At 40.2% G+C, this 20,014-nt stretch overlaps 1 protein-coding gene across 1 annotated transcript in view; it reads right to left on the bottom strand.

The window, feature by feature from the left end:
• LOC109921986 (WD repeat-containing protein 26-like) overlaps window positions 1–20,014 on the bottom strand; it is a 65,105-nt gene that overhangs the window by 16,399 nt on the left and 28,692 nt on the right. The window contains exons 2-6 of the mRNA XM_048596615.1: window positions 18,915–19,053; window positions 14,457–14,597; window positions 13,744–13,863; window positions 5,887–6,032; window positions 2,849–2,927 (exon numbers count right to left, since the gene is read on the bottom strand). Coding sequence (XP_048452572.1) covers window positions 2,849–2,927; window positions 5,887–6,032; window positions 13,744–13,863; window positions 14,457–14,597; window positions 18,915–19,053 — 625 coding nt within the window. The remainder of the gene's footprint in view (window positions 1–2,848; window positions 2,928–5,886; window positions 6,033–13,743; window positions 13,864–14,456; window positions 14,598–18,914; window positions 19,054–20,014) is intronic.

Raw genomic sequence — 20,014 nt, 5'->3', positions numbered from 1 at the left:
ATTTTTATAAATCTATCCTCATTGGCTAGATGATTTATTAGAACCTGGAAATTTCTTCACAACAATTTCAAGATTCTTTCAGCAAAGGATATTGATCAAGAATAGGGCAATTAGATTAAGCAGCTTCAAGGAAGAATTAATAAATTTAACAAAGTCCCTCTGATAAACAGATTTTATCTTTAATTTCCACACAGGCATTTAAGTTAAGACGTTAAAAAAGTATCAAAAGTAGTCAAAGACAGATTTCAAGAAGGCTTTTGAAGGTAGGGAGTAGTGTCACTAGGCAGAATAATTTAAAAAGCACTGAAGCCCTGATTCAAGGGGTGGAGTGTTGAAGCTGAGTTAGGATTGAGGAAACTTGCAAAGGTAAACTTAAGCACAGACAAAGAGGGATTTGGAACGGAGCATAACAGTTTAGGATTGAACGTGCTGGAAAAAAAGGGTACCAATAACAGTCATGAAAGAAAGGCTTGCATTTATATAATGCTTTTCACAACTGCTGGAAACTTCAAAACTGCCTTGTAACTAATGAAATACTATAGAATGTTGTCACTGTTGTAGGTAAAGCAGTTAAACAATACACAGCAAACTCCCAAAAAGAGCAATTTGACAATAGTTAGATAATCTTTATGATATCAATTGATTTGCCAGGATTCTCAACAGTGCAACACTCTCAGGTTTCTGCTGTGACTACTTGGTTCAAATCCTGGTAACCTTGTGCCTGACAGACAATAGCATCACCAACTGAACCACAGCTGAAAATAGTTCAGAGGACCTTGAAATATAGGATTTGAACAGTCTTTTCAGGTTGATTTAAGAGCTTGAAAAGACAGTTAGGAAAAGCTGAGGAAGTCAAGCCTAGTTGTGCAATGAGTTGAAGGAAGTTTTAGTATAAGTAAAGAGAGAGATACTAGCAGGTAATATTTTAAAGGTGGAAATAAGTCTTAATGAAAAGAGAGGATCTGAGGTATGAAATACAAGTTTAAACAGAACACGGTGTAGAGCTGGATGAACACAGCAGGCCAAGCAGCATCATAGGAGCAGGAAGGCTGACGTTTTGGGCCTAGACCCTTCTTCAGAAATGGGGGAGGGGAAGGGGGTTCTGAAATACATAGGGAGAGAGGGGGAGGCGGACAGAGGATCGTTAGAGAAGATAGGTGGAGAGGAGACAGACAGGTCAAAGAGGTGGGGATTGAGCCAGTAAAAGGTGAGTGTAGGTGGGGAGGTAGGGAGGGGATAGGTCAGTCCAGGGAGGACGGACAGGTCAAGGGGGCGGGATGAGGTTAGTAGGTAGGAGATAGGGGTGGGAGGAGGGGATAGGTGGGAGGAAGGACAGGTTACGGAGGCGGAGACAAGCTGGGCTGGTTTTGGGATGCAGTAGGGGGAGGGAAGATTTTGAAGCTTGTGAAATCCATATTGATACCATTGGGCTGCAGGGTTCCCAAGTGGAATACAAGTTGCTGTTCCTGCAACCTTCGGGTGGCGTCATTGTGGCACTGCAGGAGGCCCAGGACGGACATGTCATCTGAGGAATGGGAGGGGGAGTTGAAATGGTTCACAACTGGGAGGTGCAGTTGTTTAGTGCGAACCAAGCGTAGGTGTTCTGCAAAACGGTCCCCAAGCCTCCGCTTGGTTTCCCCGATGTAGAGGAGGCCACAACGGGTACAGCGGATGCAGTATAGCACATTAGCAAGTGTGCAGGTGAACATCTGCTTGATGTGGAAAGTCTTCTTGGGGCCTGGGATTGGAGGGAGAGGGTGGGGGAGGGGGAGGGAGGTGTAGGGTCAGGTGTAGCACTTCCTGTGGTTGCAGGGAAATGTGCCAGGTGTGGTCGGGCTGCAGGGGAGTGTGGAGCAGACAAGGGAGTCACGGAGAGAGTGGTCCCTCCGGAAAGCAGATAAGGGTGGGGAGGGAAAAATGTCTTTGGTGGTGGGGTCGGATTGGGGAACAATCCCTCCATCCTCCCTGGACTGACCTATCTCCTCCCTACCTCCCCACCTACACTCACCTTTACTGGCTCCATCCCTGCCTCTTTGACCTGTCTGTCTCCTCTCCACCTATCTTCTCCTCTATCCGCCTCCCCCTCTCTCCCTATTTATTTCAGAACCCCCTTCCCCTCCCCTATTTCTGAAGGAGGGTCTAGGCCCGAAATGTCAATCTTCCTGTTCCTATGATATTGCTTGGCCTGCTGTGTTCATCCAGCTCTGCACCGTATTATCTCAGATTCTCCAGCATCTGCAGTTCCTACTACCCCTTTAAACAGAACAGTAGGTTTAGCTCTAAACAATCAAGGATGATGCCAATGGTTTTACAGCTTCTGGCTAGTGTCTTACAGGCATCAAACTGCATAACAATAAAGTCAATATGATTTGGTGGAGGAAAGGTTTGGTGTCACTGGCATGCATGTAAAAAAATAGCCGAATATTTCTGAATGTCAAAAAGGCAATACATAAATATGGAACAGAAAGCAGCTGAGGAGGGAACTCAAGAACACTTGTGGCCCCCACTAGAAAGGAACAAGTGGGAATCCCCAGCTGACTTTCCGTCCCCACAGTAAGTGGCCTCTGCACCCAGACATAAAAACCAACTACACAACTGTTCCATCTGAGACCAGATTAACAGACCAGGGAGCTTATCAAGGATTAATCTGATGTACCTGTCTCAATGAACCATATGGTGTATTTACCTATTGAGTTAAAGTGAGACAGAATATACTGTCAAATTCTCCTGTTGTAGTCCATACTTGAAAACAGAAGCTAAAATTGTCCCCTTTCAGCCACGCACTCAAAAATGCTGCAGTAGTGAAATTCAAGTTAGAAATAAAACAAACTGATTGCTTTCTACACACCTGAGTCGCAACATTTAACAAGGCTAACCTTCCATTCTTCGAAACTGTGAAAGACATTATAGGATGATCCTCTTGCACACTGTAATAGAATCAGAAATGAATCAAGTAGAGCAAAAAATCTACCTCAATACACTGGATTTATTTTAATAACTTGCACAGCACAATGTGTTGAAACAACTCTGATAAATAAGCTGGTGTTTCTAATCCCAAAAAGTTATGACAGTAGTGGGCAGGAAGGTCTCACAAAGAAATTCTTCTTTAATTAAAACATAGAAAAAGAAATCCAATGGATGCACATTTGAAATCTTTCCAAACATTTCTTTTGCAGCATCACCAGCATTGGAGATAACAGGAATTAAGAGAGGTTACTGAATTCAATTACATGACAAAATAGAATCATTGAATCTTTACAGTGCAGAAAGTGGCCATTCCAACCTCTGAATAGCATCCCATTCAGACCAACCATCCTCAACTCTATCCCCATAACCCCACATTCACCATGGATAATCCACTGACCCTGCATATCCCTGGGTGCTACAGGGCACAGTCAATCCACCCAATGTGCACATCTTTGGACTGTGGGAGGAAACCGGACCACCTGGCAGAAACCCATGCAGACACAGGTAGAATCTGCAAACTCCACACAGACAATCATCCAAGGCTGGAAATGAACCCGGGTCCCTGGCGCTGAAAGGCAGCAGTGCTAACCACCATGCCGCCCAATTCAACAGTTAATGCTGAAATTTAAGATTGTTAATCTAATATAATGTTAAACTGCAAGTTTCTTCATTGGTTACATATTCGATTTAGGTTGCTTCTGTATTCCACTTGGGAACTTCACCATACGAGGTAAGCAGTCTGCTATGTTTGAACAAAATATTAAAAATTGATAAAAATGCCAGTACTGAATTTAATATTTAAGGTTTAGAATATCTAATCAGCTTGAAACCTAATTAGAACTCAACCATTTCAAACTATAACAAGTGTAATTTGTAACACATAGCCTTCACATATTCTGACTATATTGCTTCCCAAAAATCCCTCTTCAAACTCCAAGCAATCATCTCAAGTTTGTGACCTCATCAACAACTTCCACAACCAAAAGGAAAACTTCACCAGTCACTTGAGAAACTTGACACTTTTCCTCACCTTCTTGGTCCTGGTCTATATGATAGATATTTTAATACCATCTAGAAAGTTGCACATATTCTAAACAACCCTTTGAATAAATTAATCAGATTTCTCTTCTAGAAGCAGACAGGTGGTGTCAATAGGTATTTGAGGATGACGAGATGCAACAGGTAGCATAGAGATCACTGCTTCAGACCTCAACTGTTTCCAATTTACATAACAGACTTAGGTGAGGGGAAAGTATAGCTAAGGGGTAGTGCCCCTACCCCTGGACTGAGAGGCCTGCATTCAAGTCCTACCTGCTCCAGTGGTGTGTAATAACATCTCTGAACAGGTTGATTAGAAAAATAATCCAAGGGGACAGAAGGTAATGTTGCCAAATCTGATCATACAAAGATAGGGATGAAAGTAAGCTGTGCAGAGGATTCAAGCAGTAACAAAAAGAAATTGATAAGTTGAGCAAGTGGGTAAAGATATGGCAAATTGAGTACATAATATGGGAAGATGTGAAACTGTTCATTTTCACAGCAAGAATAAAATGAAGTATCTTATCAAAATGGTGAGAGATTGTTGTGCTCTGGAATGCAGAAGGATCTGTGTGCCCTCCTGCAGAAATCGCAAAAGGTTAGTATAAGGGTAATTAGAAAGCCAAGTAATTAGAAAAAGTTTATTGAATGCTACCATTAATACAAGGAGAATTGAATACATAAAGATATTATGATTTGGTTATACAGGGTGCTTGGAGTATTGTGTACATTACTGGTCACCATAAGTATGTAAATGCACAGGCACAGTTCAGAGAAGATTTATAAGACTAATAACTGGAATGGAGAGTTGTCTAATGAAGAAAGATTGGACAGAATAGGTTTGTACATGCTGGAGTTTAGAACATTAAGAGACGACTTGATTAAAATCCTGAGGGGTCTCAGGCAGATGGATGTGGAGAGGAGATTTCATCTTACGGAAGAATCTAGAACTTAGACCGCTACTTTTCAAAAAAAAAAATCAGGGGCTTCCCATTTAAAACGGAGTTTATATGAAACTATTTGCCTCCGAGGGTTGTGTGCCTTTCAAACTCATCCTGAAATGTGATGGAATCAGAGTTTAAATATTTTGAGAGGCAGAGGGCTGAAAGGTTAACCAGGGTAAACAGAAAAGTAAATCTGAGATAACTATCAGATCACATGATTGTGTTGAATGGCACAGCAGATTCAAAAGGGCTGAACAGCCTACTCCTGCCTCTGATTTTCACGTTCATATTTCTAAATATCCAAAATGTTATTGATGGTCTCACTCACGAAGCTAATTTAAATCTACTCCACATCAAGTTCCACAATTCAATGAGATCAAGGCTCATCTGTGGGCCTATATCCTTTGATATCTTTGCTTAAAAAATTCTGATTTAAAGCTAACAACTGATGCAGCATCCACTGCCGTTTGTGAAAAAGATGTCCAAACTTCTACCACCCTGTGCATAGAAGTGCTTCCTAATACTATTTAGTGTCTTGTCAACCAATCTTCAAACTGCTAATCATTCTGCCACATTTCTTATATCAACAATAGAATGGTGCATTACTCCCTACTCTTACTTATATTCTTTATGAGATGAAGTTCATGAACGGTTTACTGGCGTACAGTCCCAGATCGGCAAGGGTGGAAGACCTCAAAAAGGACATAAGTAAACATTTACTGGGCAAGGAAAAAACAAAAATAGCTCTGATAGTCAAGATATTAATCTCAGCACATCAATCTAAGCAGCAGCAGCTTCAGAGTAAAAGTCAGTGCACAACAAGTGCACTAGGAATAGTAAAGCACTTTCAGAATTAATTGTATCCTCTCCCATCAAATCAAATAGTCAAAATGGAACTTTAATCTCAGTACAAACAAATAATTACAAAGTGGCTTACATATTCCTATCAGTCAGGTCCTCGAAGTTGTACCCTCTTATCCGCTGATGCGTGTCCGAGGCAAGGACTGTTTTCCCATCGTTTAGACACCAAAGGCACTGCACTCTCACGCCTTCCCATGAATCCAGCAAGTTTCCTTCCAAGTCCTAGCCCAGACACAAAGAACTGTTACACAAGTGAAACAATGAAGATCAGTAAAAATTGCCCAATTTTCCATACACAATTCTCTTCCCCTGCCTCTCACATTTTCCCTTCCTGTTCTGAAGGTTGGATGCTAGATTTAATTCCACATGCAATCCAAGTTTTCTGGTATTGCATCTAATTGAGATAAAGTATAGGAATGTAGCCTACTGGTAGTATTTTCCTTGGGAAGACTGTCACCACCTTCTTCATCTTTCTCTTACTCAACATTCACTATTGAGCCCTTTCACTTAAGGGTTATTGGTCAGGCGCTATGAAATTTCTCTGCCGTATCCAGTCACCAACTTCCAACATGTTTTAATTCTTTTATAGGGTGCGGACGCCCACGGCAAGGCCAGGCAGTTGTTGCCTATTCCCGAATACATTTGAACTGAGCAACTTGCTGTGTCATTTCAGATAGCAATTAGGGGTCTGGGGTCAAATGCAAGTCACACCAAGTAAGGATGACAAACTTCCTCCCCAAGGAATATCAGTGATAGGTTTTTATTACAAACAGATGACAGTTACCATGAATACCATTACTAAGTCTAGCTTTGTATTCCAAATAACTAAGGTAGATATAATCTTAACCAATTTATTACTTGAATTATTCAGTACCCAGCTTTAAGGCTTGGAATCGGCACCACTGATGCCTGTTGCTTAAATTCAACTCTGTACTGGAATCAGATTACATCCATGAAGTGAACCTATCCTTTTTCCAGACATTCTAATAATCGCTGTGCATATTGGAATTTTCAAATGTAATAATTTAGAATGGCTAAAACTTTACCTAGATTAAACAAAAGTCAAGAACAAATTACCATTTGAAGCCAGAGAAAATGCTGGAAATACTCAGTAGCAACCTGGAGAGTGAAAGAGTTAATGTCTCACATTGATAATGTTTCAGTTCTTACGAAAGGTCATTGGCTTGAAACAACATTCTATACATCTCTCCACAGTTGCTGACTGGCCCAAATATTTTGTTTTTATTTCAGACTTCGAAATCTGCAGTATTTTGCTTTTGTTCATATCTTGATATTTTTGCAAGAGCCAAGAGTTGAAAAATCAACTCCAGCAAAGATTTGACAAAATAAATGTTGATTTATTTTAATGTGCGATACAACACAAAAAAGGACAAAAACAATATTTACTTAAAACGGTGTTTGTTAAGTAGAATTGGAAGCCCTCACCCACCCCCCAAACTGCAATCTATTTAGTATAAGAACACAAACACTGCCATTAGGGAGGGAGTTCCAGGACTTTGATTTAACAATAATAAAGAAATAGGAATACAATTGTTGGGACAAAATTATGGATCATAAGAATTGGAATATAGACATGTATGGATTTTGATGGGTTGCAAAAGATTCATTGGATTGCTTGGAATTGGAAAGTTAAAGATTAGACTATGGTTTATCAATTATTTTCAAGGAGATAAGGATGAAATTTTATTACTTTAAATGGGTGAGCAAACAGATCGAGAAAACCATTATTGGTTTTATGCTGCCATTGCCTAGCAACAGTCTCTGGACTGAGGTAATCTGTTTTTTTCCCAGTATACACCTAGAAGTTGTAGGCAGTAAATTGCATGGATGCAGAATAGTTTGTGTGTCAGGTAGAGTCAGAGCTTGGAGTTAAAAACAGCATGGTCTCTCTCTCTCCCCCTCTTAAGCAATTTGAAAAAATCTGAAAAATTCAAATATCAAGACTCCCGTTTCCCAAGTGGACCTAAAATTTAGTTTGAAGGTTTTCCATTATTTTGCTTATATCTTGATATTATTTTGCAACTATCAGCAATCAGAGGGCATGGAAAGGAATTCAAAGACAGAGGTCAACCCACTTTTTGCCATTAGAATTCACCACTTGACCTACAGGGTTCCTTCCTCCTCCTTTTCATCTAATATTTTCCCCCATCCATAGCTCTCCAGAGTCAACTCTCTCTTCTTCCTATCTGTGTTTGAGTGTGATTCATAGTAAATGGCGCAGTAGCTTGCAAGATAATGAGCTTGCCATGTATTTGAAAATAAGTTTGCCTGTAATAAACACATTAGTTTTGAGTTTGTTGAAAAACCTGGTAAAAGTTTATTACTGACGACATGAACTAAATAAAGAGAAACAAACAAACCAATTCTGGTAATTAAATGAGACTTTTGGTATGGCTTGTGGCAAAATGGGGTTTTATTTTCTTCTAACCCCAAAGTCATAACATCTCCAAAGACAGAATCTAAGTCAAAATTGAGAAATGTGGAGAATTTGGTGGTGATGGCATTTCTGTCTGCCTACTGTCCACGTCCTTATAGGTGGTTTAGATCATGAGTTTGCAAGAAACTGTGGGAAGTTGCTGAATTGCATTTTGTAAATGGTACACAGCTGCCACCATACAAATGTTGAATGTGATAGGCTGCCAATCAAGTGGGTGGCTCATCTTGGATGGTGTCAAGTTTCCCAAGTGTTGTTAGAGCTGCACTTAATGAGGCAAATAATGAATATTTCATCACACTTCTGACTTGTACCTCATACGTGGTGGACAGGATTAAAGAGTCAGAATGTGAATTGTGTGTCATAAAATTCAGTCTCTGAACTGCTGTTGTAGTCTATTTAAATAGCTGCTTCAATTCAGTTTCTGGCTAATGATTAACCTCCAGCATGTTGGTAGAGGGGGACTTGGCAATGGTAATACTGAGGGGTGTGAGTTAAACTTTCGCTTGCTGGAGACCATCATTACCCAATATTTGTGTGGCACCAAGTTACTTAGGTCAAACTTGAACATATTCCTAATATTGCTACATTTGGGCATGGACCGCTTCATTACCTGAAGAGTCATGGATGAGACTGAACATTTATATTCAGCAAAAGTTCCCAATTCTGGTCATATAATGGAGTGAATATTATTGATGAGGTAGTCAAAGATAGTTAGGCTTAGGGCACTGCTCAGGTATTCCTGGAACAGACTAGTTAGGGACACAGTTAGCCGATGCTCAGAAGTCATTAGTTCTGCTGCTAGGATTTGTTTTTGTGGCCCCAAAGCAATTGCTATGTAAAAATCATAAGAAACCAGGCCACTGAGTATTCCACCATGTAATAAGATCAGGCAGATCGGATTGTGGTCTTAATGGAAAATTCATTTTCTTGACAATTCCCAATCACTCGTAATTGGCCAGTCAATCAAAAAACAGTCCAGCGTGGTCTTGAATAAATTTAGTGCACCAGCCTCCACTGCTCTTTGTCTATTGACCCAGACAGGAGCGATTCCTCATCTCCATCTTGAATAGGAGAATCTTCATTTTTAATCTCCGTACCTTAGTGCTAGATCCCCTTGCAACGGGACCATTCATTCTTCATCTACCTTTGTGAGCCCTTCAGAATCTATGTTTCAATAAGATTTACAACCTGCATTAATTACTTGGAAGAAAACCCTGATTGAATTACAGCCAAATTTGCTGTTTGTTCGAAAGTGAATAGGAAAACACATCACTAGAAGGATGCAAAGAGCCTGCAATGGGATAAAATGAAAGGCCGAAAAATTGACAGCTGGAGTAAAATGTGGGAAAATGTGAAGTAGTTCACTTTGGTAGGAAGAATAGAAAAGCAGAATATTATTCAAAGAGAAAGAAAAACTGACAAATCTGGGTGTACATCGATCAATAAAAGTTAGCATGCTGGTGCAGAAAGTTAATAGGAAGGTAAATGAAAATTTCAACTTCGTTGCAAGAGAGGTGTATCATAAAGGTAGTCAGGTTTTGCCGGAACTGTACAGGGCATTGCTAAGACCACACTTAAGACCATTACAAAAATGATCTCTACTTGCATTGAACAGAGTTCAGAAGGTTCACTGGGTTGAGAGTTTTTAAATGAGCAAGATTGAGCAGGTTAGACCTATATGCATGAGTTTCCATGGGGTGACCTTATTAAAATTAAGAATCTAAAAGGGCTTGATGGAATGGATGCTGACAGAATATTTTCCCTTGAGGGAATCTAGAAATAGATCTTAAATGGGAGACTGTGTTGTGGAGGAATTTCTTTGGAGGTTCAAGGGTGATTAAATATATTCAAGGTTAACTTAGTTGGTTATTCGACTGATATTGAAGCCAGGGATTACTGGGTAAGGGATAGACAAAGTAGAATTAAAGCCATGGATCAGATCAAGGTGGAGGGCCAAATGGCCTATTTACATTCTTAGGCCAGAATAATGTTGATTCCATACTTCATGCATTAAGAAATCCAGGGCCACTCCCTCAGAACTGTACATCACAATACCTGCACTTGGGGTTGGACTGGTGATGGTGATGGAGTCTGAGTCATTGCCTAAAAGTTATTAGAGAGTATTACATCAGGCTGCTCCTTAACTAGACAATGGGGCTACTCTCTCATTTGTGGTGCAAGTCCCTAGATGTTTCTGAGGAGACTGTATTGGGTACACTGTGCACCTTTATTTCTGGGTGTGACAGAGTAACAGTCAATGGATATTTTACAGGATGAAGGAAGGCTTGTAATGGATTCCCCCAAGGATCAGTATTGGGATAAAGGGTTACAGGGAGAAGGCAGCAGAATGAGGTTGAGAAACATTCCAGCCACCATTGAATAGTGAAGCAGACTCGATGGCTGAATAACCTAATTCTGCTCTTGTATCTTCTGGTCTTATGCTTCTCCTGATACATTTTAATGATCTGGATCTTAAGGTGCATGGGAGACAATTTCAAAGTTTGCAGATGATGCTAAACTTGAAGAACTGCAAACTGAGGAGAACAGTGTGGAACTACACAAGGATACCAGCAACTTGGAGGAGTGTGAGTGGATAGGTTGCAGATGAGTTTCAATGCAGAAAAGATGATACAATTTTTAACAAAGTTAAGACAATTAGATAGGGTGTATAATTCTAAAGGGGGTACAGCAACAGGAGGATCTGGATGAGATTATTGAAGATGACAGTTCAGGTAGAACAGTTAATTAAGCATACAGTGTTCTGGGCTTTATTAATAGAGGTGTAGTGTAAAAGAGCAGAGAGGTGATGTTGAACATGTTCAAGACAGTTGTTAGATCTCAGCCGAAGTATTGAATTCAGGCCACCTGGTTCAGAGGTAGGGGTGCTACAACTGCACCACAAGGGCCCTGTAGAGGGTCTCTATCCATCTCCCTTTGATATTCAACAGGAAAATCATCCACTATCATTCTAGGATTACCATCAGCTAAACATTTCATTGGATCCGCCACAAAAAAAAGTAACTAAGTCAACTCCTGCCTCTCTAAAACTTTCCTTCATCTACAGTGTGCACCAACAGTGCAATGACCCCACCTGCCTGGATGAATGCAGCTTCAAAAACAATACAATCCAGATAAAAACATCCAGTTTGAATGGCATTGCTCCCACGAAAATGTGCATCATTCTCAAGATTTAGTGCGGCAACTTAAGGTGCCTATAACTTCACCCTACAAAACAGAGATCTCTACCATTTGAAAGAACAGGAGTAGATCGAAGTGAACATCATTCCCCTCCAAGTCATACAGCCTCCTAACTTGGAATTACATCGCTGTCCCTCGATTGTCACTGGGTCAAAATCCTGAAATCTTTCCTCAACAACACTGGATATGTCAAACCATATACTGCACAGCTCAAGGACCTTCTTCTCAAAGGCAATTAGGAAATGCAATAAATGATGGCTGATCCAGGCGTGTTCACATCCCATGAATAAACAAAAAATTAATTTAAATTTCTGCTCTGGGCTACTAATCCTGTACCATAAATGTGCTCAGATAGCAAGAACTGCAGATATTGGAGTCAGAGATAACACAGTGTGGAGCTGGAGGAACACAGAAGGCCAGGCAGCATCAGAGGGCCGTTTCTGGAGAAGGGTCCCTACCCGAAACGTCAACTTTCCTGCTCCGTTCCTCCAGCTTCACACTGTGTTAACCCATAACTATGCTATTGTTCTTGTGACACTTTGTTTGCAAAGGTAGGAATAAACCTACAAGGGACATGAACAGAAACAGTTTATCTGGGGATGTGCAGTGAAGAACATTGCGAATAGAACAGATTGCAACAAAACATGCCATACAGTTTGATCCAATTAAGGTCAGTGAACTTTGTAACTTTTGGTAACTGCATCAATTAAAGTATTCCCTAAACAAAAGGTTCCTAACATTAGCTAGGCAGTGTTCTTACAGAGTGTTGTCCATGCCTGTTATAGACAAGCATCATGGTTTGCAGATATAGGTCAACAGACCCGTCCAGCTAATAAACTGAAGACAAAATAGTCATATTTTGGTATTTGATAATACAGTAACAGTAGGCTTCTGCTCAGTTGACTGAAGCAAGAGCATGTTGGAGCTAGAAATTTTCAAATATAGGACATTTCACAGGATCAACACCCAAAATATATTAAAAGATTTTCATGAGTAAACGCCAAATCCACTGAAATCACAATGCACAGAAAAGCGGATTCATACTCAGTCATGAGTGTGCATCCAGTGCTATGTTCTGCTTCTTAACCACAAATGTCACACGCTATGCAACTAGATGCATGTGCTCTAGTCATCGGGAGCTCCTAAAAGGATCAAACTCAGTACTGTAATTGGTAATGAGTTGATTATATAGGGATGTTTCTAATAGGGATGAGGTGAATTTGTTTCGACCAGAGTGTGGTGGAAGTTTGGAAATCACTGCCTGAAAGGATGGTTAGTCAGATCATTAATGGCTGGTGTGGATGTGATGGGCCAACTGGCTTCCTTATATGCTATAAATGTCCATGAAGATCGTGAGGACAGTGAGGAAATTGGCATTCAGATAGATAGTGGTCAGTTATGATCTAGAATGGCAGAGCATGCTGCCAGACAGATGGCCCAAAATGGTCTATTCCTGCTCCTACTTCCTATCTTTCTAAGGTGCAACATGTAGGGAATGAAGCACATCTTTAGAGAATTCTAAAGGGAAAGATGCAAGGATTACAAGATGAGCTGTTGCTGGAGATATTTTATTTTCATAGTCAAGTGTCTCGTAGACAGCCCATTTAAATGGATAATGGCAAAGCATAGCAGAAAGGTGGTGTGATAAATTGCGTCAAAGGTTATAAAGTGTCAAGTAGTGTACATTTTTCATAGTTACAGCCTCAGATAAAGTTACTTGAGATCATGATTAGTGCGAGTTTAGTGTTTATTTAGCAGGGGTTTGGTTCATGCTTAGTCGAAAGAAGGGCTTGACACGGTGAGCAAGGGTAAGGAGCAACAGAAACATTTACAAAGATTGAGATGACCCAAAGACATTCTCTAGGCCCTTGAACCAGCGATAGTGGAGATAGAGGCTTAAGCAAACTTTGTCAGAGAAAAAAAAGCCAAGAATATCATTTCCCTACAGGGAAGCCCAGGAGTGGAGGATACAAACAAATTTTACATAATACTCCAAAGTATGGAGATGGTGCAAATATTTTAGTTGCTAAATTAACATGTTTTGTAGGTGTATTTGCCAGTTAGTCTAATTACAGTCTTTTTAAAAATGCAAATTTTGATTATTAAGATAAACAGATATACAAGGTAAAGACCAGAAGGAAGGGTCAGTTCTGAGGAAGGGTCACCGGACCCGAAACGTTAACTCTGTTTTCTCCTCCACAGATGCTACCAGACCTGCTGAGCTTTTCCAGAAACTTTGTTTTTGTTCAAAGACCAGAAGGAAATAGAGCAACTTACACACTGATAAAATTGCCCACGTTGTCCGCCCGTCACAAAGCGTTTTCCATCTGGGTTCCAAGCCACACTTGTTAGACTGTCCTCATGAGACTGACTCATCTTGGTTCTTAGCTCTCCTGTCTGGAGAGGGGAAAAGTTTAACCCACCGAGTGCAATGTATTCTGGCATCAAAAGTAACAATAATGCACAGTCAAGGTTTCTTCAATTTGGATGTCAGCTTTAAGTGTTACAAATTTGAAGGAGCAGATCTATTTACAGGTGATCAACTTGTCTTGTCATATAAACTTACTGTTGCAATAAATAAGCTTTAAAAAGAAAAATGTGCAATTTTACTGTTCTATGTTCTAGGACTATCACTTTGGCCTTCTCCTCCTACCAGCACAAGTGCTATCCCTCAGGTTAACAGATGTCATCAGGAACTTGAAGTTACTTAGGTCTTTGACTTGCAAAGACACTCCAAAGATCTTGGATATCAGCAATTTTGAACACAACAGTCTAGCCAAAGTAGAGCCAATGAAATACTCGGTATGAATGAGAGCCATTAGCAGTACTCTAAATAATGAAGAAAACCTGGAGATTTAGGAGACTTACTATTGCTTTTGATTCCTGCAAATGATCTCTTTGAATAAAGACTGAACTCTGTGCACCAGTCACTTAGGAATATTATCTATGCTAATATTCATGGCTATTGCATTCTCATTCATGTTGTTTACCTGTACATTCCAAAGCCATAATTCAGAGCAGTCATCAGGGCCACAGGCTAGAAGGTAAGTATCATCTGGACTCCAAGCTAAGTATGATACTCCATAAGCATGACCTTCTAAAGTTTTAAGCAATCTAAGTTGGTGAGTATCCTAATAGAGGAAAAAAAAAAATCCGTTAGTAATTCATGCTACAATGCCACCTTTGGACAACTGGCATTGTGCTACATCACACACAGTTGTGGAATTTGGACCCTGGTGCTTTGTTCTTCTAGCCTCCACTTCAGTTTCTTCTCTGTAAAACAGCCCCATATTCTGCTTCAGTGTAATTTTTATGGCATGTTTCACCACTAAATTTGCTATGGCTCAGATGACTGCAGATTAAATTCCCACTCCAGAGACTTGAGGACAAAAACGTAGGCTTAAAGTCCAGTGCAACGTTGAGGGAACACTCAATGTTGGGTGCACCATCTTTCAGATGGGATGTTAAGAACGTAAGAAATAAGAATGGAAGTAGATCAACTCCTATAGCCTGCACTTCCATTCTACAAGATGATGGCTGATCTGCACCAGGCCTCAAATTCACTTCTGTGCCAGTTCAAAGACCCCAAGTTCTCGATATTTCAAATAAATCTATTTACCTCCTCTTGAAATACTTCCAGTGATCTGGCTTTCACAACAATCTGGGGTAAAGAATTCCAGACTTTCACTACCCTCAGGAGAAAGTCCTTCACATCTGAATTTTAAATGGAAGCACTCTTATTCTGTAACTACCCAGTGAGACTCTTTTAACCTGCCTCCAATGCCAGTACATCCTCTCAAATGAGGACCAAAATTGTGCACACAACTCCAGGTGCAAAGTCATCCGACACAGCTATAACAGAACTTTCCTATTTTTAAAGTCGAACCTCCTTGCAATAAAGGGCTAAATTCTGTTTGCTGCCTTAATTACTTGTTGCATCTGCATGCTAACTTTGTGTTTAATGCAAAGGACACTCAAACCACTAAGCTGCGCTTTTGTGGAGTGCCTCTATTAAATTAGTAGCTGCTTTTTGACTCTTCCTATCAAAGTAAATGATCTCTCACTTTCCCACATTAAACTCCACCTGCCAATTTTTTTGCCCTCTCACTCAACCTATATCACCTTGTCAATTTCTTGCGCCCTCCTCTCCAATCCATTTTTGTATCATAAAATTTGAATACACTATCTTAATGATTTGGAGGAAGGAATTGAGTGTAAACAATTGGATGTTCTAAAGATAGTAGGAACTGCAGATGCTGGAGAATCTGAGATAACAAGGTGTAGAGCTGGATGAAAACAGCAGGCCAAGCAGCAGAGGAGCAGGAAGGCTGACGTTTCAGGCCTAGACCCTTCTTGTCTCTGCCTGAAACATCAGCCTTCCTGCTCCTCTGATGCTGCTTGGCCTGCTGTGTTCATCCAGCTCTACACCTTGTTATCTCAATTGATGTCCTAGGACTGATCCTGTGGCACTCGATCAGTCATGTCTTTCCAACCTGAAAAAACCCATTCATCACAACTCTGGATTCTTGTGTGTTAACCAACCTTCAAACCACATTAATACATTACTTGCAATTCTGTGAATTCTTATCTTGTGCAATAATCTTTTATATGGTATCTTATCAAATACCTTCTGGAAATCCAAATACATTATACCTACCGGTTCCCCTTTATGAACTCTGCCTGTTAACGAGGTTCTGTCTATACACAGATGAATATGAAGACCACATGTTGCTATTCAAAAAGACTCGAAACATTAGCTTACCCTCTCTCCACGAGTAGTGCCTGATCTGCTCTGATCTCCAGCATTTGTTTTCACCAAACTACACTTTACCTGCACCTGGTCCATACCCTATACCCTGGCATTTTAAGTATTCATTCAAATGCTTAAATGTTGCAACAATACCTGCCTCCACCACCTGTTCAGGCAGTGCATGACATTACAAATATCTGATTTTTGACATACTATTTTGCAAGCTTGCTGTGGCCCATAGTTGGTTATTTTCTTAGATTAGGGCTCCTGCACTATTGTTTTGAGGACATTTTGATGGAGAAATGTGAGCAAAACACTGCAGTGAACCCAGTACTGAAGATCTTATAAATCCAGCACTAGTGATTCTATGTTTAAATCCAATTATACCTTTATTATTTCTGTAGCATCTCAATGAGGTATATTAATGCTGTGGAACTGAAACACTTTGAAATTTGAGCACCAAGCATTAGCACTGTTTTCCCACACCTTTTTGGTTTCTCAAGAATGAGAGCAACAACATTAAAAAACCCATTATTTGGAGTTTATTACTTTGCAAATTTCCTACACAACCATTCTGTTTTCCAAGAAAGAAAAACAGTAAATTTCCTCTGGATGATATTTAGTTGAGAACTAAACTGACAACTGTCTACGAATGAATTGATTTCCATTATAAACCACAGGTTCAGGTATAAGTAATAAGTACTGTGCTCGCGCAAAGTACTACAATGCTGCCCACATTATTGAGAGAAAAGGGTGAGAAGAGAAATGTGGAAGTGCTGCACTGCATACAACATTAATGAATAGTCTGATGTAAGGTATGATAGATTTTTAAGTACTGTACAGTAAGTCGTTGTATTTCCAAACATCATGACCAAGTGTATCGTACTTTCCCATTATAATCAATGTAAAAGCTGCAGTTAGGTTCGGTCAGATCTTAGTGATCAGCAGAAATAAAATACCACCACTAAGTTGAATATTTAACATTGCTAAACTAAATTACTTCAAAATTAAATAAATTTAAAACAAAATTTGAAAAATGCAAGCTATTTGGTTGCTGCAGATCATCTCACTGTATCCAACCCCCCTTTGCAGCCTCTTTCCATTCCCAAGTCTTTTGACAAGCTAACTGCTCCCTGACTCATCCTCTCACTGCTTCCCTCTCCTGTACCTGCATTCTTTTTCAAGATTGAGAACCAAACCCAAGCATCAAGATTGTAGAAGTGTAAGCTACAATGGTGCAGAAGTATCATGCTGGCATTGTCATGATTGTGCTTACTTAAAAATTTGAAGTTGCTCCTCCTGTCACTTTGACTCATCTCCACAGAGTTCATTCAGTGAGCATGAAGGAGAGGGAAGCAGCAGTGGGACTACTGGGAAAAAGTGCATGGATTATAACAGCCCAGCTTGGCACTTCTGCACCATTCAAATACAGCACACTTGCCTTCATTGGCTGGGGCATCAAATGTAAAAATTGGCAAGTTATGTTACAGCTGTACAAAACTTTAATTAGGCCACATTTGGATTAGTGTGCACAGTTCTGGTCACTGCATTACCAGAAGGATGTGGATGCTTTGGAGAGGGTGAAGAGAAGGCTTACCAGCAGGTTTCCTAGTCTGGAGGGTTTTAATTATGATGAGAAGTTGGATAAACTTGGATTTTTTTCCACTGGAAATGCAGAGGCTGAGGGGTGATCTGATAGAGGTCTGCAAAATTATGACAGGTACAGAGAGGATGGATAGTCAGAGGCTTGTTCCCAGAGGGGAAAGGTCATCTATAAACAGTGCACAGATTGAGGGCGAGAGGGGCAAGTTTAACACAGAAAGGCAGGGAGAATTTTTCAGGGTGGTGGGTGCCTGGAAAGCATGGTCAGCGGAGGTGGTGGAAGCATTAGCAATGTTTAAGGCACATCTTGATAGACACATGAATGGTAGGCGAACAAAGGGATGGAAGCCGCATATGGGCGATAAGTAGCTGATGTAAACAAGACTCAGGAATTGGTTCAGGCTTGGTGGGCAGAAAGGCCTGTTCTTGTGCTGTATTGTACCGCATATTGTATTGCATAAATTTGCACCCCCATAATCCTGATGCTTGGTCTTTAGATTGGAACTGGCTCTTCAGCAAAATCATAGATTCAGGAGAGGGAAGTAGTAGAGGAAAAGTCAGGGAGTGGAAGGTTGGCAAGACAGAGGGGCAGACACTCCGAAATGTAATAAGACAAAGGATTTAGGCACAAGGTTGCAAGTCAGACCAAAGAGTGGGATAGGCCACTCCAAAACGAGGCCAATGCAGCTACATAATTCACATCTCAAGGAACCACAGCAAAATGAACTTTGCAATGTGCAACAAGACCACAGGCACTATTAACTTAGATTCATACGGCACAGAAAAAGCCTTTTGGCCCATCAAGTCTGCACCAACATAACTACCACTAGAAGAGTGCTAACCCCACTATCCATTGTCCATATTCTTGAATATTACAATATTTGAAGTACTCATCCAAATCTTTTTGCCCAACATTAAAATGCAACAATGTTAAACAAGGTAATGTTAAATGGGGACTTGTAGTACTGTAGTTGAAACAATGCAATTCCTTGGAAAAATTAGACACGTTGAGTTAATGTAAACAATTTACCACAAATTGAAAATACAGCGATCTAAATAAAGGCCAAGTAAAGCCCAGGATTCCCATGGTACTTACTAAATCAACCTGCCAAATAATAACTGTGGTGTCCTTGGATCCTGTTGCTAATTTAGTGCCATCATTAGCGAACTTGCAGAACCATACCTCATTGCAATGTTCTGTGAGAATCTGCTGTGTATAGCAAGGGAACTGCTTCCTTAAAAAAAAAGGAAAAGTGAAAATTAAAACACTTGTCTTTTTTGTCTATTAAAAGCTATTCAGTGTATCTTTTAACTATGACACTGACATATCCAGTACTACAACAAAAAAGAAATTCTGGAAATACTCAGCTGATTAAAGTTCTAACAAAAGCTCAGAAAAATTCTCGTGTTTCTGGCCTGATCAGTATTTCCAGCATTTTAAAATTTTTATTTCAGATTTGCAACATCTGCAGTATTCCGCTTTTGTTAAGAAACATTAGACTGCCTACAGTTGGTACAGATTTTTAAGATTCTTTAACATCTACATTGTCATGATCAACATTCCTTCTAAGCTGTGTAGCCGCGTGCATGCATAGCGCTCCGATATTCCACACAACGGTGATCAGTGTCAGCATGCTCATCGTAGCATTGGCCTTTGGTTCTGTAAGTAACTGCCACGCCTAAGCTAGAAAGGCCTGCACAGCCAGTGTGAAAATTAGATGGAATGCTGGTTAGGGTTTCAGTTATGATATTCTGGATGAGTCAGATTCCAAAAATAACCTGGCTTGATTTTTCTTTTCAAACTAATGTAGTTAGTGACTGAGGCATTCATAAAGCTGCAGATGTCCTGTTAATATAGATCAGAAATTAATTTCACAAAAAAATGAATACAAAACAAAAACCAAGCTACATAGGCAACATAGTTAGAAAGACAAATGGTTTCCTGGCACAATCCATTGCAGAGACAAATCTAGAGAAATTGCTGCTTTACAACAAAATCCTCGAGTTTACTTAATTGATTCACCCCAATTTCTGTGTTGTGAACTATGGAGTCTTTTTACATCACAAAACAGACTTGTAACTTTCAGAGATAGTAGAAACTGCAGATGCTGGAGAATCTGAGATAACAAGGTGTAGAGCTGGATGAACCCAGCCGGCCAAGCAGCATCAGAGGAGCAGGAAAGCTGACGTTTCGGG

The sequence above is a fragment of the Rhincodon typus genome, chromosome 5 (assembly GCF_021869965.1).
Source record: "Rhincodon typus isolate 14 chromosome 5, sRhiTyp1.1, whole genome shotgun sequence".
In the NCBI taxonomy this organism is placed as follows: Eukaryota; Metazoa; Chordata; class Chondrichthyes; order Orectolobiformes; family Rhincodontidae; genus Rhincodon; species Rhincodon typus.
Note: the sequence above shows the minus strand (reverse complement) of the source record. Positions and strands in the feature narration are given on the sequence as shown.